This window comes from Odontesthes bonariensis, chromosome 12, assembly GCF_027942865.1.
Source record: "Odontesthes bonariensis isolate fOdoBon6 chromosome 12, fOdoBon6.hap1, whole genome shotgun sequence".
NCBI lineage: Eukaryota > Metazoa > Chordata > Actinopteri > Atheriniformes > Atherinopsidae > Odontesthes > Odontesthes bonariensis.
This window is the reverse complement of record NC_134517.1, coordinates 19913199-19932063: the sequence shown is the minus strand read 5'-3', so window position 1 is coordinate 19932063 and position 18865 is coordinate 19913199. Positions and strand designations below refer to the sequence as shown.

At 43.0% G+C, this 18865-nt stretch overlaps 2 protein-coding genes across 4 annotated transcripts in view; one reads left to right on the top strand and one right to left on the bottom strand.

Annotated features, from left to right (window-relative positions):
* Positions 1-66: 66 nt before the first annotated feature.
* On the bottom strand, positions 67-9559 carry fancb (FA complementation group B). 2 transcript variants are annotated; one of them, XM_075479529.1, is made up of 9 exons: positions 8350-9559; positions 8093-8245; positions 7865-7954; positions 7369-7497; positions 6157-6332; positions 5090-5496; positions 4757-4997; positions 3568-4027; positions 67-263 (listed from the first exon to the last, which is right to left on the bottom strand). In XM_075479529.1, exons 1-8 carry the CDS (start codon positions 9271-9273, stop codon positions 3613-3615), a joined length of 2535 nt encoding a protein of 844 aa, XP_075335644.1. In that variant the 5' UTR covers positions 9274-9559; the 3' UTR covers positions 67-263; positions 3568-3612. The 2 variants fall into 2 exon arrangements, with proteins under 2 accessions (XP_075335644.1, XP_075335643.1); XM_075479528.1 differs by having other exon boundaries at positions 67-4027.
* mospd2 (motile sperm domain containing 2) overlaps positions 9489-18865 on the top strand; it is a 15382-nt gene continuing 6005 nt past the window's right edge. The window contains exons 1-11 of one of the 2 annotated variants that reach the window (XM_075479532.1): positions 9489-9559; positions 9661-9841; positions 9922-9979; positions 10414-10569; positions 11231-11317; positions 11455-11609; positions 12793-12853; positions 12991-13029; positions 13162-13286; positions 13525-13698; positions 17675-17790. In XM_075479532.1, coding sequence (XP_075335647.1) covers positions 9809-9841; positions 9922-9979; positions 10414-10569; positions 11231-11317; positions 11455-11609; positions 12793-12853; positions 12991-13029; positions 13162-13286; positions 13525-13698; positions 17675-17790 — 1004 coding nt within the window. In that variant the 5' untranslated portion in view covers positions 9489-9559; positions 9661-9808. Of the gene's footprint in view, positions 9842-9921; positions 9980-10413; positions 10570-11230; positions 11318-11454; positions 11610-12792; positions 12854-12990; positions 13030-13161; positions 13287-13524; positions 13699-17674; positions 17791-18865 lie in introns of both variants that reach the window. The other variant, XM_075479530.1, reaches the window with a different exon arrangement.

Sequence of the window (18865 nt, the reverse complement as noted above, 5' to 3'; positions counted from 1 at the left end):
GCAAATCCGTTTTCAGTAATTACATAATGTGACTGGTGATGGCAGTCAGGACCATACTGCGGGTCGTTGCTGGATCCCCCCCTCTTCTTTATTTGTTTGGAGAGAATTACATAGACTGCAGTTGGTTAATTGAAAAAAAGCTACATCGATCATCTGACTGTCAGTTTCATGCTCAAAACAGAGGGATTATAAAGGAATCAGTGATACAAACCCTTGCGTGGATATACCGTTCATTCCCCCTCCAGAGCCTCACACCACCACTTCTAAAATGAAAGATATAAGCAGTTCAGAATTCTATGTAAGGGGGAAACAACTTTTCATCATTCCTAAGGTTTATTGAGGTACTTTGTGAAGTCTTTGAGAGGCAAGAAATAAGGGTTGCCATAGCAACTGCACAGTTGCTGATAGGACCAGTGTGAGAGAAAAGCGGGAAATTAATGAAGTTAAGAGCACTTGTGTGTACTTTTGCCAACGGTGGCACTTATGCCTGAACATAAATATTGCACTAAGTCAAAACACAATTTGTACTGTGTTATGGTGATTAAGTACTGCTGTATTCTGTAGGGTTTATTCAGAAGATTATGCCTCCATGACATTCATTAAGCTGCAGAGAATACAGGCACTCCACTGCATAGAGTGCCTGTATTCTGTGCAGTATGTGCTCATGCGGTTCGAAAAGTGGAACACTGCACAATAGATCTTGTTGCTTTTTATCCAAAGGTGGCCTTGTCTTTACTGTTAGCTCCATGAGTCGAGAAAAAAAAAAAAGAGAAAAGAAATGTAGCTGCCTCTGAAGAAGCTGACACCAAGCATATCCATGGCAACTGTGCGGCTGAGCAAGGCCATTATGTCGGGTTGAAAATGCCAGAAACTCTAAAGTAAGAGGCCCTCGTATTGAGATTAGTACTTTTTCAGACATTGGAGGCCAAATGAGATAAATTGGCTATCTGGCTTGGCACTATTTAATGCCTGTAATATCATTACATATTTTCTTGTGCAAAAATTACATGCAAAATTTCCCTACAACAGATATTCCAAGCTAATTATTTCAAATATGGAGACTTTTAATTAAAATGTTGCTAATTCGTGCCACCTTTTCAGTCCAGCGTCTCAATGGAGCTCTCTACATACAGAACCGTGGACACTGCTGTTAGTAGGCTGAGATTATGTTGCAAACACAATCAATGGCCTCCCACTCTGTTTGTTTAATCCACTGAGGTCCAGAGTCTAGAAGAGCGGAAATGGTGTGACCCTAATCAATAACATTTGATTGCAGGCAAAGATCATATCAGCAAACTCGTGGTATAATTCAACATGCAAGTGGCTTAAAAGCTCCGTTCCACTATGATCCATTCATCTATTCAGCCGTTATCATTACCACCAAATTTTAGGGAGCAAAACAAAAAAATACGGCGCAGTGTCACTAAGGTATGATTTAAAGCTTTGTTAGGTGTTAAATCCTGCCATTCCTTCAGGAAGAAAAAAAAAAGAGTGAACGTTACGTTTCCGTCTGTGCTGCAGGTGTTTTTCCACGTGTCGATTAAACAACTGAACGCTCTCATTCGGTTATTTTTGGTCTCCTTTCTACTCATCTACATGAAAAGCACCACAAGTTGTTGTCTTCATTTATATGAATTATTCCTTTTATCTATCCCCAGTGTCCAGAGTGTTAAAAAAGAAAAGAAAAAGCATTTAAATAAGCGGCGCCCTCTGTCAATTTTACTAGACAGATATGGCTAGTTGTAAAAGTCATGACAAACCATTCTTCTCCATTTGATCTGTAATGTGTGGAGAGATTAAGTCATTCTGAAGTTTTGGTTTTTTAAACTTTGATGTTTTGTTGGCTTCTTTGAATTGTATTTGCATATACAGTATGTAGATCTATTTTTGCGCACAGCATGTTTTGTGTGCGCCCTGTTATTCTTGCAGTCGTGAGTTGAGCCTATTAGCGAGACTTTCAGTCTCAGGAGTTAGCATTTCCTGGTTGAATGAAGGTTAAATATTGTTTTCAAATTATAATCAAAGGGTTAACGTGTCAAGCAGAGCAACCTGAAAATGATCTCCTACTGTATAACGGAATGAAATTTTCAGTTGATTTCTAGCACCAAAGTATGAAAATGGCAACTCCCAAAATTGACAGTAGACAGATGAGACCTTTACAAGTGTAAAAACTGCAGGAATCTGCCAGAAAGTTAAGGCGGTGGGGCGCAGTTTGAATTCCTCCACGTCTAAAAATGTTTTATATCCTCAGCAACATTCCAACCACCGTGTCTTTAAGGTGAGGAGGCTTCAATACAGGTCATTAACCCTGCGGTGTTCTTTCACCACTCAGAGAGAATGGACGTTAACAAACAATAACGGGATGACAAACCATATATTTCATTCGCCTGGCAGTCAGGGCACCCAGGGAACACCGACACAATTGAATTTTCCTTTCCACGTGTGATCTTTTGCTCCCCCGGGCCATTTTCTGATGTTATTTACTGTAGCGGATTCAAAATTCTTCCTCCATTGCTTGAAGTGACAGAGGTGTTTGTATCACGGCCAAAAAGGCTCGGGGTTGTTTTCTGTATGTGTGGGATTAAAGGAGCAGAAGAAAGTGTCCATGTGTGTGATCGGCTTGCAGAGTGGTTGAAGTCGAGTTAGGTTCTAAGGCTGCAAACGGCAACTTTAATAACTCCCTAACATAACAAAAAATGGAGTTCCCGCTCCTGTAACGTGTCAGTCCCCCACTGCAGCACTACTAGCATAAACACACGAGGTATCATCCACTTATTTGAAATTAACTGCGTTTCAGGAGTCTTTTGGCAATAAGACCAATGGAAGCAGTTTGAAGTAGAGACATAAAGGTGAAGAGGAAGGGGAATGTTTCCTCTCTTCAGACAAGAAACAGATGGAATATCACCGAGAACAAACAAGTTCCTGCTGGGAAGGATGAACTGAGATGAACAGCATTGCAACTACAGGGTCTATAGTCCGAACAGCATGCAGAGAAACTGCATCCAAGGTTGTTTGTTTTGTTGTTTTTTTTCTTTTCTTTCAACTGGTTCACAGCAAAATAACTGACCCACGAGGGGAAAGTAGCACTAAAAGCTTTAAGGCAACTACATGCACTGAGCAGATTGTATAAAGCTTTGTGCTACCATCATCTGCTGTCCTTGTGCGTAACTTTAGTCTCCGTCTCCTGCAGAATAGCACGCAGCAGCAACAGCAGGAGGGTTGTTTTTGAGCACAGAGGACCTAAAGGGACACGAAAAAGAATAAGCTGAGCGGAGAGCAGTATCCCGACAGCATCGGATTAAAGCTGTGAAAACCCAGGAGGAGATGCAATGGACGTGGACTGAGGCTCTCGGTAAAAGACACTGGACAGATCTAAACCTCAAGAGGCTGTTGGGTTTAGCTCAGAAAAAGAAAAAGATCATCAAAGCCAACAGTGTGGGGAGGCTTCCCAGTGAAGGGGAAATGTGCAGAACACAAGACGAACAGTCTTTTTAGGTATTAAACTTGACACAATAAAAGAGTCAACATCGTCTCCATTAAATACAAAATTATTTGTATGGGACTCACAGTGTTAACAAAGAGATTTTCAACAACGATCCCGTCTGCAGCATATTAGCTGAGCAAAGTCCTCTGGGTGTCAAGGAGAGCTGCCAAATCCCCATCCATCTGGACTTCACACATGCTTTGGAGCAGCTTACGATACCTCCCCACATCCACCAGAGGGCTCAACCTCATGCTGCTCCTCTCGACGTCTTTCTGCCACACCTCTCTACACCTCTGAAGCCCCACCGCAGAGCCCGGCTCGGGGCCTTTCTCGTGTCCAGTGCTCCCCTCATCTCCCTCCTTTTCGTTTTCTTCACTCAGCAGCGATGACACACACTGTCTGAGTGACATCACCTCTTTTTCCAAGGCTAAAGCAAATCCTTGACTTGTACTCTGACATCTTGTGCCTTTGACAGGTTGGATGAGGCAGGACGGAGGGAGGAACACCAGCAGCGAGTCCAAGAACTGGAGCATCTGTAGCTGGCTGCAAAGGAACAGGAGAGCCAGATTTAGCATGTTATTACATAACACGTGTTGCAGTGGATTTAGGAAAGTTACAGTTCTTCAGGACTTTCAGTGGGGTTGTTTTTTTTTTGTCATTTGTCAGCTGATTCACAGCCATCTGCCTGTTCAGAGTTTATTTGCAGGATTTGTAATTTTAAGTGCTGTGCGTACCAGAAAACCTAATCTCTTTGATATTCACTGGAACATCACGCGGACATACGTCTAAGTCGACTTCAAAGCCTTGTCAACTTTGAATCTGTTCATGTAAATTCAGCAGTGCCCGCATCAACGTAAGAGAACTACCTTTCCCTTTTCCTTTAAATAAGACCAAGGAAAGAGCAGTGATGGGTTAGGGTCATTTCACTTGAATTATCATTCTGGGGAAATCTTAAGAAGATCAGAATAACAGCATTTTGCGTTTCAGAACATGCAAATGCAAGTTAAACATCAAATAGGGATTCAATTAATAGAATGGAAAAGCTCATCAGCCACAGTCTTTCCTTTTTTCTGACTGGACCCCCATTCTCTTTGTTCTTTTTTGTTTTTCGGATCCATGGTGCACCTCGAATTTTAAGATTCAAAGAACGCATCCTTTGAATTTGTGAACCGATGACTCAGCTGCAGCTAATACTCAAAAATCCAGAAGTCCGACCATCCGAGGTCAGTTCTGCAGCCGTGTCATTGGTATCAGTCAATAAAAATGATTTACCTGGAGTGGATAGTTAGTTCCCCCTGGAAAGGAGTTATCTGATGCCAGTGCAGCAGAATTAGAGCGGACGGTCGTGAAGGATCTAATAGAAGATACTGAGGGGTCGCTTCTATCTTCTTACAACCTACTCTCTTCTGAATCCAGCCATCTATGTCCCCCAAACTGTAATCGGGAGAGTCTATGCGGAAGATCCAGCGATCCAGCACCGCCAACAGAGTTAACCAGTCCTCTCTAACCTCATCTGGGGAAAAAAAAAAAAAAAAAAAAAAGGAGGGGGGTAAACATTCATGTTTCAAGATTCAAATCTCAAATTGGGAGCTTTTGTAATTTTACCTGTTTCGAGTTGGGGGGTTTTCAGCAGCTGGGGTTGGAAAACATTGTGAATGTCCACAGCCACTGCACCACAGTGCAGGACGGCTGGTGTTGGGCAGCTCATGAAAGAGAAAGCATCTGTTTTCTGCACGTAATGGAGCATGACACGGCACTTGACACAGCCAGAGTTCAGGAGAGGTGCCAGCTTGGTCACCGCAGTCGCAGCCAGTCTGCCGGTGTTGAGATCATTGCTGGCGAAGGGCTGCTTGCTTCTTTTGGCCGCGGGCTCTGGGAACGTAGAGGAGGAGGATTGTGTTGAGGGGCAGGGCGCGGGGAGCCAAAACACTTGGCTCTGGGTCTGGATTACTGCAGGCGTTGAGCTCTGACTCGTCTCTGTCAGGAGGGATAAGCTCATACTGGTCACTGGTCTGGAACAAAAATAACACATCCCTTGCAATCAGATAGATAGTAGATAATCAGACCGAAAACGAGATAGTTAATTACAAACAGTGCGGGCCTGTGTACATAAATGCAGGGCAAGCTGTGCACTGATTAACACCAACATTCCTAGGTGGTGAAGCTACATCGGCTACACTGATGCATCAATCAGAGCATCAATAGAGGGGCTCCTGAGGCACTCATGTCAGAAGCAGTTTTCCTCCACATCTTCTAAAGAGAAAGAAAAAAAAAACAAGAACAGCTGGATGGGGGAAATCGGATAGCTTTGTTTTCCCAGATAAGTAGCTTGGAGAGTTATTAAAAATGTGTTGCCATGGTGACAACCTCGCCACCTTGCATCTGTCTTGAAATGTGGGGCTCCGTTTGTTGAGATAAATGAAGTGTTTCTGAATAGGAAGCCCTCTTTGACTTTATAATGCAAAAAACATTTGGCAAGTGTTGTGAATCAGTTGACTCTAATCGGGCAGCAAAAATATGGCACGGCAGTTGGACCGTAGGACTGACATTACGCCAGTAGATGAACATTTAAGAAGTACCCCTTCTACTGGAAGTGTTTTGGATAATGTCTCTTCAGCCACACAAATATACACGATCTGCATCCGTTAAAGAAAAAAGAAATCGTATTTTACACAGCGGTGTCAGTAGTTAGCATCACTCCCACAACCATCCGGTCCTCTGTGACGCGATGCCAAAGCTTGTCAATTTGAGGTTTTGAAGGCACTGCTGGCGTCTCTTGCATTTTGTCATCCACCGTCTCATCGTTTGACTCGTCATCGTCGTCGTCCCACAGGGCGACGAGATCTTCCTGCAGAGGGAGCGCAAAGACTATAATCAGCAATGACAAGTGGCTGACACTGCAGCAAGTTACGTTAGACATTTATATTTGTCATTTTGTCACTCAAAAACAAAGGGGGCTGTTTCTTGTGGGAAACAAGTCCACAGTATTTGTTTTGGGTGCGTCTTTTATTGGTAAGGTCGCCAATTTGGTCGGGTTTCTATTAGATGACGCAAAACATTTCCCATGAAGATAATATTCAAGGCACACACACACACAGGATCAAGACCTGGAACGTTCAAACCTAGAACATTCTTTGCCGTGTGGTGACAGTGTTCTGCACTGCAGCATCTAAATACAGAATATCCAGTACTAATTTGTCCTAATCTGTTGATGTAGAACTACTGGTGACACATCTGAGTGACCAAAAATGCATTCTTAGTATTCATGGAGTAATGAAACAGCTTTTTGTTCAAAAGGGAAGGTTGTTTGGCACAGATTTAATCGACCTACACTCTATATTAGATTAGTTATTGTTTTTTTTGGGTGTGTTTTCATTTTTGTCATTTTGACTTTTGTAAAAGTCAAGTTTTGACCTGACGAAGATCCAAGCTAGATCAAAGTGGGGTCGGTAAATAAAAGAGTTGCTGATGGTGACCTAGGAAGTTCTAGAAAAAGTTCACCCCCAGTTAGAGTGTCAACAATGCAAAATAGTGGCTTCAGTATAAATGAATATCATCAGCATAAATTCACTCTTAAACACTGTTTGGGGCCATCAGACTTATCTATTCTTACACATGACATCACTGCGTGTTGACACCAACTGTTGTGAGTTGGGAGGAGGAACGATACTGTCACAGGCCCTGAAGTCAGAAGCCAGAAAGGTCACAAACCCCTGATTTGATCATACGTTTTAAAAGCTTAATCATAAATGTAATAACTACAGCTGCAACATAAACGTAGCAGAGTGAAAAATACATATTTGCCACGTAAGATGTAGTGGAGTCAAAGATTAAAGTAATGTTTCTTTTTCTGTCATGTGAACTTTGCTTTACTCGAACAGTACCTGCTCATGCGGGGTGAGAACGGTTTCTTTCTCTGAGGCCACGTCAGTGAGGACTCGGACTGACTGCTGCAGAACTCTGTCCTTCACCCTGGCTTCTCTTTGAAGCTCTTGAAGGACGATCAATCCACTCTAAATCACAAATGATATTTAACTGACAGCATGCAATAGAGGCTGAACACATATCGAGTAACTGAATGCACATCCATGTCAAGAGAGTCACATTTCATACAAATGCCATCGCCAGGTAGCTGGATTATACAGAATAATTTAACCATGTAATCAAACTACCATTACAACACAAAGGAATATATTCCCAATATGATATACACCAATGTTTAACAAATGTATGTATACAATTTAAGATGTATAGATATATTTGACATGTAAACAATACAGGATGCATCCAGCAGATGCTGTTACATTATAGAACCATTTCATAAAGACCATTATACTAGTGCGAAATCACCTTGTGTAGTACTGTGCTATAAAGGCTCACCTGTAATCTGGATTCTAAAGCTTGAAGAGTGAGAAGGTAGTTTTCCGGTTGAGGAGGGGTTGTGTTTGGTGCTTCTGGGTCTTGACCACGCTGAAACATTTATTTTCGGTTAGTCGTAGTGCTCTCTGTCGCATCTGGTCTTTGTAAAGGAAATTTCTTGTAACGGAAGCGGAAAAATGGGGCTCAAGGTAAGTAAAAAGTAAATAAATAAATAAAACTAGGCCTCACAGAGTAGGAAACGCCACAGAGGTCAGTGATGAGGAATTTTTTCATAAGTCCTCCGACCTCTTGATCCTTAAAAACCAGCAGCATCTGGTCCGTTCCACATCCCAGAAAGTCATCCGCATGGATGGAGGCGACACCAGACCAGCGGGAGGCTATCTGAGAGGAGTGTTTCACAAAGGAGGCTTAATAAGACCCAATCCTCCATAAAAGTACAGGAAATACCAACAGATAAAGCCATTGAAATACCAGTTTGTACACACCTGAAATGTTTCCTGCCACACGGCACAAACATTTCCCTGCTGAAAGAATATGACAAACAGGCTGCCGTTTCTTCCTGTGTTGACCAGCTGAATGTCCTCAGCTTGCTCAAAGGGCAGCTGGCATACGTCTTTGACTATGCCATTCTCAAAATAAACAAGTTGCTGATTTGAAGTGGCTGCCACCAAAGCACATTTCAGCGCATCATCCACCGTGTCGGCCTTGAGCACCAGGATGCTCTGTGTGATGCAAATATAGGGATGAGGTAAAATCAAAGCGCCATCAAACACTTGTCCATCCCCGACAAAGTAGCCAAGAGTTGGCCTGGAGGCCTGGCTGTTCAAGCACTGTTCTGAAAGGCTCTGCAGTCCAAGAACAAATACCTGTCCTTTATGGATGGGAAGTTCTCCAAAAACACAGTGTGAGATTTGAATGGGTATCTTTCTCACCCCACCTGCATTCAGAGATGTATAAAACACACTGCTATCGTGACTCCAAAGCACTGTGGGGCCATGGAGGATGTGCACATTATCCTTCATCTGGTAGGGGAGTTTAAACTCAATACAGGGCTCCAATTGGTTCGAGCTGCTCAGTGTGAGAAGACTATACTGGAAGCTTTCGCCTTTCTCACTCTTCTTTGTCACCAATATACACGGGGTTCTGACCCTCTTCTGAACATCCATGGCACATTTGCATTTTGAAATGTCCACATGAGCTGATATTTTCCTGCTGACGACAGCTGCTCCCTCTGCCGCGTTCAGGAACGTGTTGTCTCTCGGTTCATAGTAAAGCCTGCGGAAAATCAACTCACTTCTTTCGCTCTCATTCGTGGCTGAGTCTCGTTTGCAGTCAAACGAGATTATCTTTCCACAGTGCGAAAGCAGACGGGGATTTCGACACAAATCTTCCGAGGGAAATCTCTCCATTGTGCAACGGAGAAGTTTCGAGTTTGCTACCGTCACAACAGCTTGAGTTCGCGTCAAAGGTACGACGTGAGCTGCCACTTACGCAATAAAAGTGTTGTAAACAAATAGAAGACTGCAAGCTAAATTCAACTCTGCAACGAAAAAACAGCTGTACTCAACTTTTTTTTTACACCTAACAGTACACTCGAAGTAGCGCGCCAACCGAGGCTAAACGCTTCCTGTCAGCCCAAGTGCATTGTGGGTGAGAGGTGGTAAACATGACAGGAATTAGTGACTTCAAGCTAAAGTGTGTGGCTGGCTATCGCTGTTTTTGAGCAATAGTGAAACATCGTTTCAACGTTAGTTTTGTGACCTTGAATACTATCCAACACCTCCCCTATCTTTCAGCACAAACAAACGACACGACGCTGAGAGGCGTGGCCACGGCCGGAGCCCAAATGGCAACACCGGGACGTCAGTTTCACAGTCAGCACTGATTCATCTGAGCAGCTAAGTTTGCTAACTAGCAACGCGGAACTGTCACAGAGCCGGGGACATGGCAGAGAATGAGGCACGCGAAGGAGAGCAGGTAGTTGACAACCGTCGGAACAAACTATTCTTGCTCAAACTCGAGGCATATTTTAACCTGAACGAACTCTTTTGTGACAGGACATTGCAAAGAAAATCGAAGAGACCCGGCAGAGATTCAAGAATGAGTTGCTCCAAGGTAACACAGTTATTGTGGATAAGCTGACCGTAATTCACTCCCTGACTAGCCATTTGCCTTTGGATGTCAGTTTTGTTTATTACAATGTACTTTACATACATTCTGGTCTTGCAGTTCAAATATTTTGTAGTTGGCTGCTACTTTTACAGGCAACATGTTGACCTACAGTAACTGCTCAGATCCCAGTTAAGCTTCAACAGAGTCGTTAGCTGTGGTTTGCTACAGGAAACAATTGGAAAAAATAACAATAAAGCCTTTGGGTACTACATTGTGTTCCTCGGGCGGCGGGGGGGCTTTATTTGACTTTACAGCACATTATGAACCTTTATCAGCATTGAAATGGGAAAGTAAGTTTGTGTTTGAACCCAATTCTTGACCTATTTTGAATGTAAACATCATGTGATGTTTAGTGTGCATTTGTGTTTTGCTTGTAGATTCAACAGATAAATATGACCCCAGAGACGTGGAGAGGCTTCAGGAGGACCATGCACTGGTGGAGGGCTACCTGACATGGAGGATTTATGTCGTCGACGATGCCTTGAAGATGATTGATGAAAGTTTTCAGTGGAGGAAGGAGTTTGGTGTGAATGGTAAGACATCATTGCATTCGCAAGAGTTTCCCATTTGACGTGCACAGCTACAAATGTTCTAAATAAACGTGTCAAAAAGTTTAAAAAGAAATATTCATTTGAGTCTCACAGCTTTGATGCTATTTTTTAAAAAAAAAGAAAAGTTTTTAAACTTGGAAGTTTTCGTGACTGATGTGTTCATTCCGGTGCCAGAGAGGACTGAAGTTCAACATCTGCCAAGAAATGTTGACATTGCCATTTGCGTTGTGAGCTTACAACACGCATCGGTGGCTGCCTCTGTGCTTATCTCGGAAGAATACAGACAGTGTGTCATTGTGCGTTAAACACCCATATCTCCACACATAAGCTAGCCCCGAAAAACAAAGCACGCTGTTCTTACTGGGAAATTTCAAAGACCCACTGTTTAGTTAGCCTTTATTCCAGCAAATTTTATTTGTCAGCCAGTTGTTTTTAGGAAATGGGATTTGTTTTAATTATTAGCATCCAGGGCTGGGGGTGGGGGGGCATATGACTCGGACCACATGCTGTTAGTTCTTTATTACAACTATTGAACAGCTATTTGGGACTTGAATAGTCTAAAAGAACCAGAAGAAGTTTTACTTTTGCTTTGACGTAGAACAAACACCAGTAAGTCATGTGTTTTTTTCCCTCTGTGTTTCAGACATTAATGAGAGCACCATTCCCAAGTGGATGTTCGAGACCGGTGCAGTCTTCCTCCATGGCTACGACAAAGAGGGCAACAAGCTCTGTATGCACATGTTGTTATTACATTGTTACCCATATGAATGTGACTTTCGTGCTACACACTGTCACCTCAGCCAGAAATGGTGAGCGTCTTCCATTTGCCCGGGATGGGAAAAAACTGAATCGGTTTCCTGTGTCTAGTCTGGTTCAAGGTGAAGCTGCACGTCAAGGATGCCAAAACCGTCTTGGATAAGAAGAAGTATGTTGCCTTTTGGCTGGAGCGATATGCAAAGAAAGAACCAGGGATGCCGCTCACTGTTGTGTTTGACATGTCAGATTCTGGCCTCAGCAACATAGTAAGTCCATAAAGAACTTTTTTGTCTTCACTATTATATGACTTATATGAATTATATGACCATTACCAATTCTCTTCATCTAATCTGAGTTTTGATATTTTTTTTCCCCCTTTCTAGCAACATTCTGCTTTTAGAAAATGCAGCATCCGTTTTGCTGTGACTCTCTCCCCGTAGTGCCGATGAGCCGCCACATATTCCTCGCTGTTTGAGCCCTGCTCGCGCATAGACTGATGCTCCTCAATGGTTTAACACTTTGGAGATTAAAGTAACCTTTAAATCCTAATGGTCAATTTGAGTGGGCTGTCTAATCCTCAGACTCGCTGTTGTCGCAGGCGTTTGCTGCTCCTACGCCGAGCTCTCCCTCAGTGAGTGTATTTTGCTTTGGCTCGGCTCTCTGCTGGAGAACTGGCTCAATTAAACACAAATAAACCTCCACAAGCAAGGCAGAGAGAATAAATAGAATAAATATAAAATGAGCAGATCAGAAGATCGGTTTGCAAAGCCGTCTTATTGAGTTTTGTTGAACCCCCAGTATGAGCCAGAGCACGGGCAGCCAGTTTGATCTCATTAAGGCTCAGGAGTGAGTCTCCTGCATAGCAATAAGGCCTGTAGCCAATTATGGAGCCCCGTCAGGGTATAAGAGCACTATCTATTAACATTTTGGCTTTCTTTGTCTGATTATTTCAATTCGCTTAAAACACGAAGTTTGGTATTAATCACTAATGTTAATTCATCAAAGAAAATATTTAAGAATCATCCAGAGATGAGATTTCACCAGTTTGTAAATGACAAAAAAAAAGCTACGCTTCATATTTTGGTGGTGCAGTCAAGTCAAATAAAAAAAATAATAAACTTTTTAGTTTCAAACTAAAAAAAAAAACTGACGATTTAGCAGATTGCTTGTATCAAAATAACCATCTGTTATAGGTCACGGAATTTACTAAATGACACCCTCCAGACTATCAGTGTCGGCATTAGAGGGGGACCGAGCTGTGAGTCATGCAGATGGGCCCGCGGCGAGCTTTCATTTAATCTTAAGTGGGTCAGTTTAAATCTAGAGGCAGTTAAGGGACAAACAACATTCTCCGCTATCAAAAATGTTTACGCATATTTTACGCTAGAGGCCGTAGGTGTGGCTCTGCCGAATAAATAATGTGCTGTTTCTCTTCGCTTTGTGTTTTAGGACATGGACTTTGTGAAGTACGTCATTAATTGCTTCAAAGTTTACTATCCAAAGTTTTTATGTAAGTCACAAATGTTTCCGAGTTCCGTTAAACCGCTTACATTCGCCCATTATTGGCGACTCACAGCTGCTTTCAAATCAAATTCTGGAATCGACGCAATTAATCTCACAGGCATCACTCTTCTCTTGTACTTTCAGCCAAAATGATCATAGTGGATATGCCTTGGATCATGAACGGTGAGACAAAGTCAAGCGACTGTTTGCAATCCACCTTAATGTTTCTGGGTTCTTACGTGAAAAGACGGGGGCTGAAGTGATAATTACATGACTTTGGACTTCTCAAGCATAAAACACGTGTCTTCACTACAGCTGCGTGGAAGATTGTGAAGTCGTGGTTGGGTCCAGAGGCAATCAGCAAGCTCAAGTTTGCATCCAAAACCGAGATCCAGACTTTCATTGATCCCGAGTACCTGCCACCTCACATGGGTGGAACGGTATGCTCTCACTTCTGTCTATACGTGTCCACGTTGGCTTTAAATAACGCATTGGTGACTTTCTTTTATTGAGAGAAAGACACAGCTGTGACTAGAGATGTCTTACTTTGAGTCGTACTTTCTGTGCTAATCAAAACATCTGAACCTTTGCCAGCCTTCATTTGAACCGTTTTGTGTGTGTGTTTGCATTTTAAAAGCCGTGCCTCGTTGCGAGCTAACTTATGTGGCCGTATTCCAGGACCCCTTCAAGTACAGCTACCCGCCTCTTCCTGATGACGACTTCCAAACGCCCATCTGTGACAACGGACCCATTGTTAGTGAGGATGATACGGAGAGTAAAGAGGGTGAAATGGAAAGCAAAGATGGCCTTGAGTCCAGTTTCAACTCTGAGATTGTGGCAAAGCCCAAAAAGGTACATTTTCAATTTTTTTTTTCTTCTCTCATTTCCTACAGATTTGTGTGCAAGTCTCCGCTCCGGCAGGACTCGGTTTGCGGATGTTGGTTTCATTGTTTCGTCCGGTTCATTAAGAGGTTTTGTCTTTATGACAGCTGTAGTTGCTAAGCATGACATTAAAACAGTTAGGATTTCTGTTAAGAAAAAAAGAAAGTTACGTCATAATCCCAGTCATCGCCGTGTTGTCCATCTCTCGTAGACTTCACATTCAGCTACTTGTCAGATTAGATGATGTGCTGTCAGAGATCCTGTTCGCCGTGTCCTCCTTTCTGAAAGCTGAACTCCAGATTACAGCATGTAATCAGGGCGCTTTGTGGCGCGTACTTCACTGATATGGTAATCATTAAGCTCCTACTCATTGCGTCCGTGAAGGTGACTCCTAATGTTTTTGTTGCAATTAAATCCCATTGACAAAGCCCTTGCAGGCGGCGCACTGCTTCTCTCGGTTCCTCTTGGGATCCACTGAAGCTGTCGCCTGTTACATAAGCACCTCCACGCTGTAGCCGAGTTCCTGTTCTGGCAGCGTGCCCCAGCACCGCTGAGACGCCCCGTGGGCTGAATATTTTGCCGCCGCTGTCACCTCCCTCCGGTATCACTGCATGTGGAACCCTGCTTTTCGTTGCCTGCAGCCGATATCTCTGATTCTTCTCACTCCCTCCAGGACTATCCAGCCCTCACACCATAATCTATTTAGCGTCTTTTCCAGCTCGCAGGCAAAGGGAGCCTGCATGGAAACAGATAGGAAGGTATTAGGGGATGGTTTGAGAGTATTCCCAACACGAGGAAAGCCCTGTTGAAGAAAGTTGTGCATTTCCGTTGCCTTGTCATGCTGTTTTGTTTATTTTGGCTGTTTTTCACAGCCATTATGTTGACGCAGACTGAAGGTTGACCTACACTTGACACCAGGAGCTGCTTAGCCTGCTGTCCATAAGAAACTAATCATATATGCTGACGAGAGCAGGCAGTGCTGTGTCACTCAAAGCTGCTCCCATGAGCCTCCTTAAGCTCCACCAAACAGTGCTCTCAGTGTTAATGACTACCAAAACAGGTTACACACCAGAGATGTCGCTTTTCCAAAGCAAAGATATGCACATAAAGAGTGTGTTAGACTCGCAGCCACCAGTATGGAGCTTATTAGCTGCTTATTAGCCGCTCTCGCTGTAAATCTTCTCGCTTTCTTTCAGATTCAGATTGGGTCAAAGTTACGTGGCTTCCTCTTGGCGCGGCCTTTTGTTTGATTGTTATCTCTCGAATTCAAAGTATGTCATTAAAAGTTCCAGAGTCGAAACATCAAAACATTTTGAGTAAGCCCTGTGAGGGAAGGGGAAGAGCTTTTTCAGGCGAGCTCGACAACATGAAGTTGCACAATCACTCTGAGGCGGCTCTTCACGTACACAGAGGTTGTTTCTATATATATAACAGAGGGAGGTCTATGAATATGCCTGCGAGCGTTCTCGTCGTCCTCGGGGTCGAGAATCCCCAAAGAGAGACGATCGTAGTTCAACAGTTTCTCTAAAAACTTGGCTGTGGTTGTTCAAGTAACTTTTAACCCCAGCTGAAGGTCACATGCTCATTAAAACTGAGTTCTCGAACACCTCTTTTGGCTAAAAGCCTCACTAATTTAAGGCTTTAGGGGTTATCTAGATTCTAGTAGATAAGACCACCCACTTAATACATTTCTATGAAACACTTAGTGTCTGTGTGGGAGGTATTTTTATTGGACGTGATGGCCAAATATGAATTAAGAATATATCTCAAGAAAACACAATAAAATTAAAAAAAAGGTCAAGTACTTTAAGGAGATTTAGGGAGAGCTTAAGGGAGATTTCTAATTGTAACAGTTTATTAGCTGTGTCTCCAGTCTCTTGGTGTGGTTTCAAATCCACGCTCTCCAGTCAACTGGATTCATCTGGCAATATATGGCAGACAAATTCTGGCAGCCCCTGTTGTGACTAAACCTCTGGCTCTGGGTTGAAATGTTAGGTTTTGGAACTTTTAAGCCAGTCTGAGCACATTCCACACAGTCCTCAAGCTTTCCAGAAAGAAACTCCCTTCCTCCACCGCCACCCTCCAGAACCACAGCCCCCCCCACACACACACACACACCCTCCCCGGAGTTCCATGCAGCTCTAAGCCAAAAACGCAAGGGCTTCGGGAAGCTAATTTCCTTTCTTTTCCTTTTCTTCCTTTTTTTTTCTTTTATTTTCTCTTCCTTTCAAACAAGGGCTGGAAGTGGTAAGGCAGCGTAGGAATCGCTGCCACTCCAGGAGCTGGGGAGGATTTCTGCTGGGTGGAAAGGCCTCCCAGTCCAACGATGCCGCCATCACTCGTGACTTGACGTGGTCTCGCATTTCGGTTTGACTTCCAGTTGAAAAGCACAATAATTCTCTCCCTGCCAGCATGGGAAGAGGACGAAATAGCGGGCAGCGTGACGCAAGCGAGACACACATTTCACAGTTTAATTAGCTCTTAGAGAAAAGGTTGCACAGTCACTCCGGCCAATAACAGTCTCACATTATTTACATACTATAACCTCAGATTAAAGACTACTAAGATGATTACTGTTATATTACAGTAGACCTAGCTATTAACCTCAGCATTTAATCTTAATTCATGCCGTCTTCAAGGCAGCTATTTAACATAAGCCTTCTGTGCCTTGTCCTCTAACACTATCTTAAATCGAGTCTGTGACTTGAGAGTGCCGACCATGTTTTGTGGCATTTGATTTTTATTGCAAAATCAAAAAAAAAAAAAAAAAAAGACGTATTTCATTATTGCTTTGTTCTTGCATTTCATGTCGTACACAATGTGTAGAAACCGGAGAAGTTCTGTGATTTTTAGATGTATTTTACGTCGGTCTTTTATTTCTCAGCACTTTTATCAAAGGGTCCTTTTAATTTGTCTCTTACTTTTCTTCGTCATCCATTTGAAATGTCATTTTTTCTGTGAAGTGAACTGAGACTAGACTGAAACACTGTACTTTGAATTTCAATATCTGTATAAGATCCTGCTTCAAACTTTGGGTTTCAATTCCAATTTCTGAGCACGCTGTACTGTTTCTACTCACTTTCATCACTACGTAATTATGTAACACTTTGCTCTTTGAAATGAATAAATAGACACATTTCATCCGAAGCTCATTATCTCCTGATGTCTTCTTTGTGGCAGTTGCACGACAGTCGGCCATTTAATTAAGCTGATGTAGTTTACAGCTCATCGCCGCAGAATTACATACTTCCCCTCTGAGCCCTCAGTGCTTGCATCACATGCCTGCTCCTCTCTGCCCCGGCCCAACCATCCTTCTTCTCCCTCCTATCCTCACTGACCCCCGTCCATTGTGCGCAACGTGTGGCGCCGGCAAACACTGTGAAAGCATTCATCACCCCGATTGACCTACTTCATCTTTAATAGCCATCATTTATGCAGCTGTTTCAGTTTTTTTCTATCCTGTCAGCTCCTTGTGTGGTCTGCCTCATTTAGGCCGTAGGTTGTGAGCTTTTTGCCGAACTAAGAGTGTATGTATGAGTAATCTTGTGACTTCTGTCCTAGTTGAAATGCTCTGGTTCAAGGGTTCTTGCTTTGTCAGAAGTCATGAGTTTGTGGGTTATTTGGTTCCGTGTTTTCGTGGACACGCTTGTCGTTCTAGGCCCCCTCTGGAGGCCACTAGGAAAGGTCAGGATTCTTCCAAATAGTTTCTTTGTAAAATTTAAAAGGAAAATCCCATTCTGATGATGTGGCATTTCCCTCTTATTTCACTTCAATGACTTATTGATCAGTACAGTTGAGCCCCGCAGTCGTTAAACTGACAGCTTTGCTGTGCGTGATGGGGACGAGTCAAACTTTTTCGTTTAGAGGAGGAAGCAGATCAGGGTGACGTGGTTCCACGATCAGCGCTCCGTGTGTTTCTCTAACGAAGCGGTCTTTGCTTTTTCAGGTGAACTTCCTCGAGGACAGTTTCAGGGCAGAGGACAATGACAGAGACTCAAATATCAGGGTCAAAGGAGCCAGGAAGCCGCTGACCACCTTCAAAGGCCCTCTGCTAGATGTTAGGTAGGTCACAGGGCTGAAGCAACACCCCCCCGCTCCCCCCCGCTCCCCCCCGCTCCCTCCACCCTGTCATCACCCTTTACGTGTGCACTTCCACCTACAGCACATGATTGCATGCAGTTTGAAGTTAGAGAAGTTGTCTCGATAACGAAATTTGAAAGTTCCCAAAATCTTTGAGGTGTAACATTTCACAACAGACAGACAACATGTCTGTTGGTGATCGCTTTGTTCCAGACTTAAACATCCGGATAGGTACTAGTTGCATTGCCAGGTATTTTACACACATCCGTTCCCTCAAAGTTGAATCCGACTGATTAAGATGATTGTTTTTTTGTTTTGTTTTTTTTAACCTTCTTTTTTAGCTTTCAAAGAAACATATGAACAACAGCTGCATAGATCTCAGCTCTTTTTTTTTTTTTTACAAACAACATTGAGAAATAAATGATAAATCATAAAGACGTCACCTTTAGTGTCACCGTGAGGTTTGAGGTGTCCGTTGTCCCCCTCTGTAACATCGGTGACGATGTTCTAATTGGGACTATGTTGGCATGCTAAAAGGGAAACGTTCTGTCTTGCTTCATACTTGCATGGTAATACCATTGAGCTGCTGTTCACGGCCAATTAAGCCCTTTTCACACATGAGATATGTAACAAGAATGGCTTTATTAGTCTGTTAAAAGCAATGGCATTCAGTCACTGACATTGTGGCTACTTTTTCATTCACGTTTCTCACCCCTCGTGAAAGCGATGGAAAGAGCTAGTATGTTACAATAGTGTGTGGTAGGATATAATAGTCCTGATAGGTTACTCACGCAGGTTACTCACATATCGCCATAACAGTTCATATTAGTGTTTCAGCTGGAGGCCCTACCTTTCTACAGTTTATTTTATTTATTTTATTTTTTTTCAAAATATCTTTATTGAAATTTTCTAAGTTCATACAAACAGCTTAAACATTTTGTAACACATGTCAACAGTGGGAGTGTAAGACATTGCGTTTAAGCTTAAAACACAACCCAAACCTAAACAACTGTGTGCCTCTCTCAATCTTAACCGTAATGCAACCCCATACAAAGTC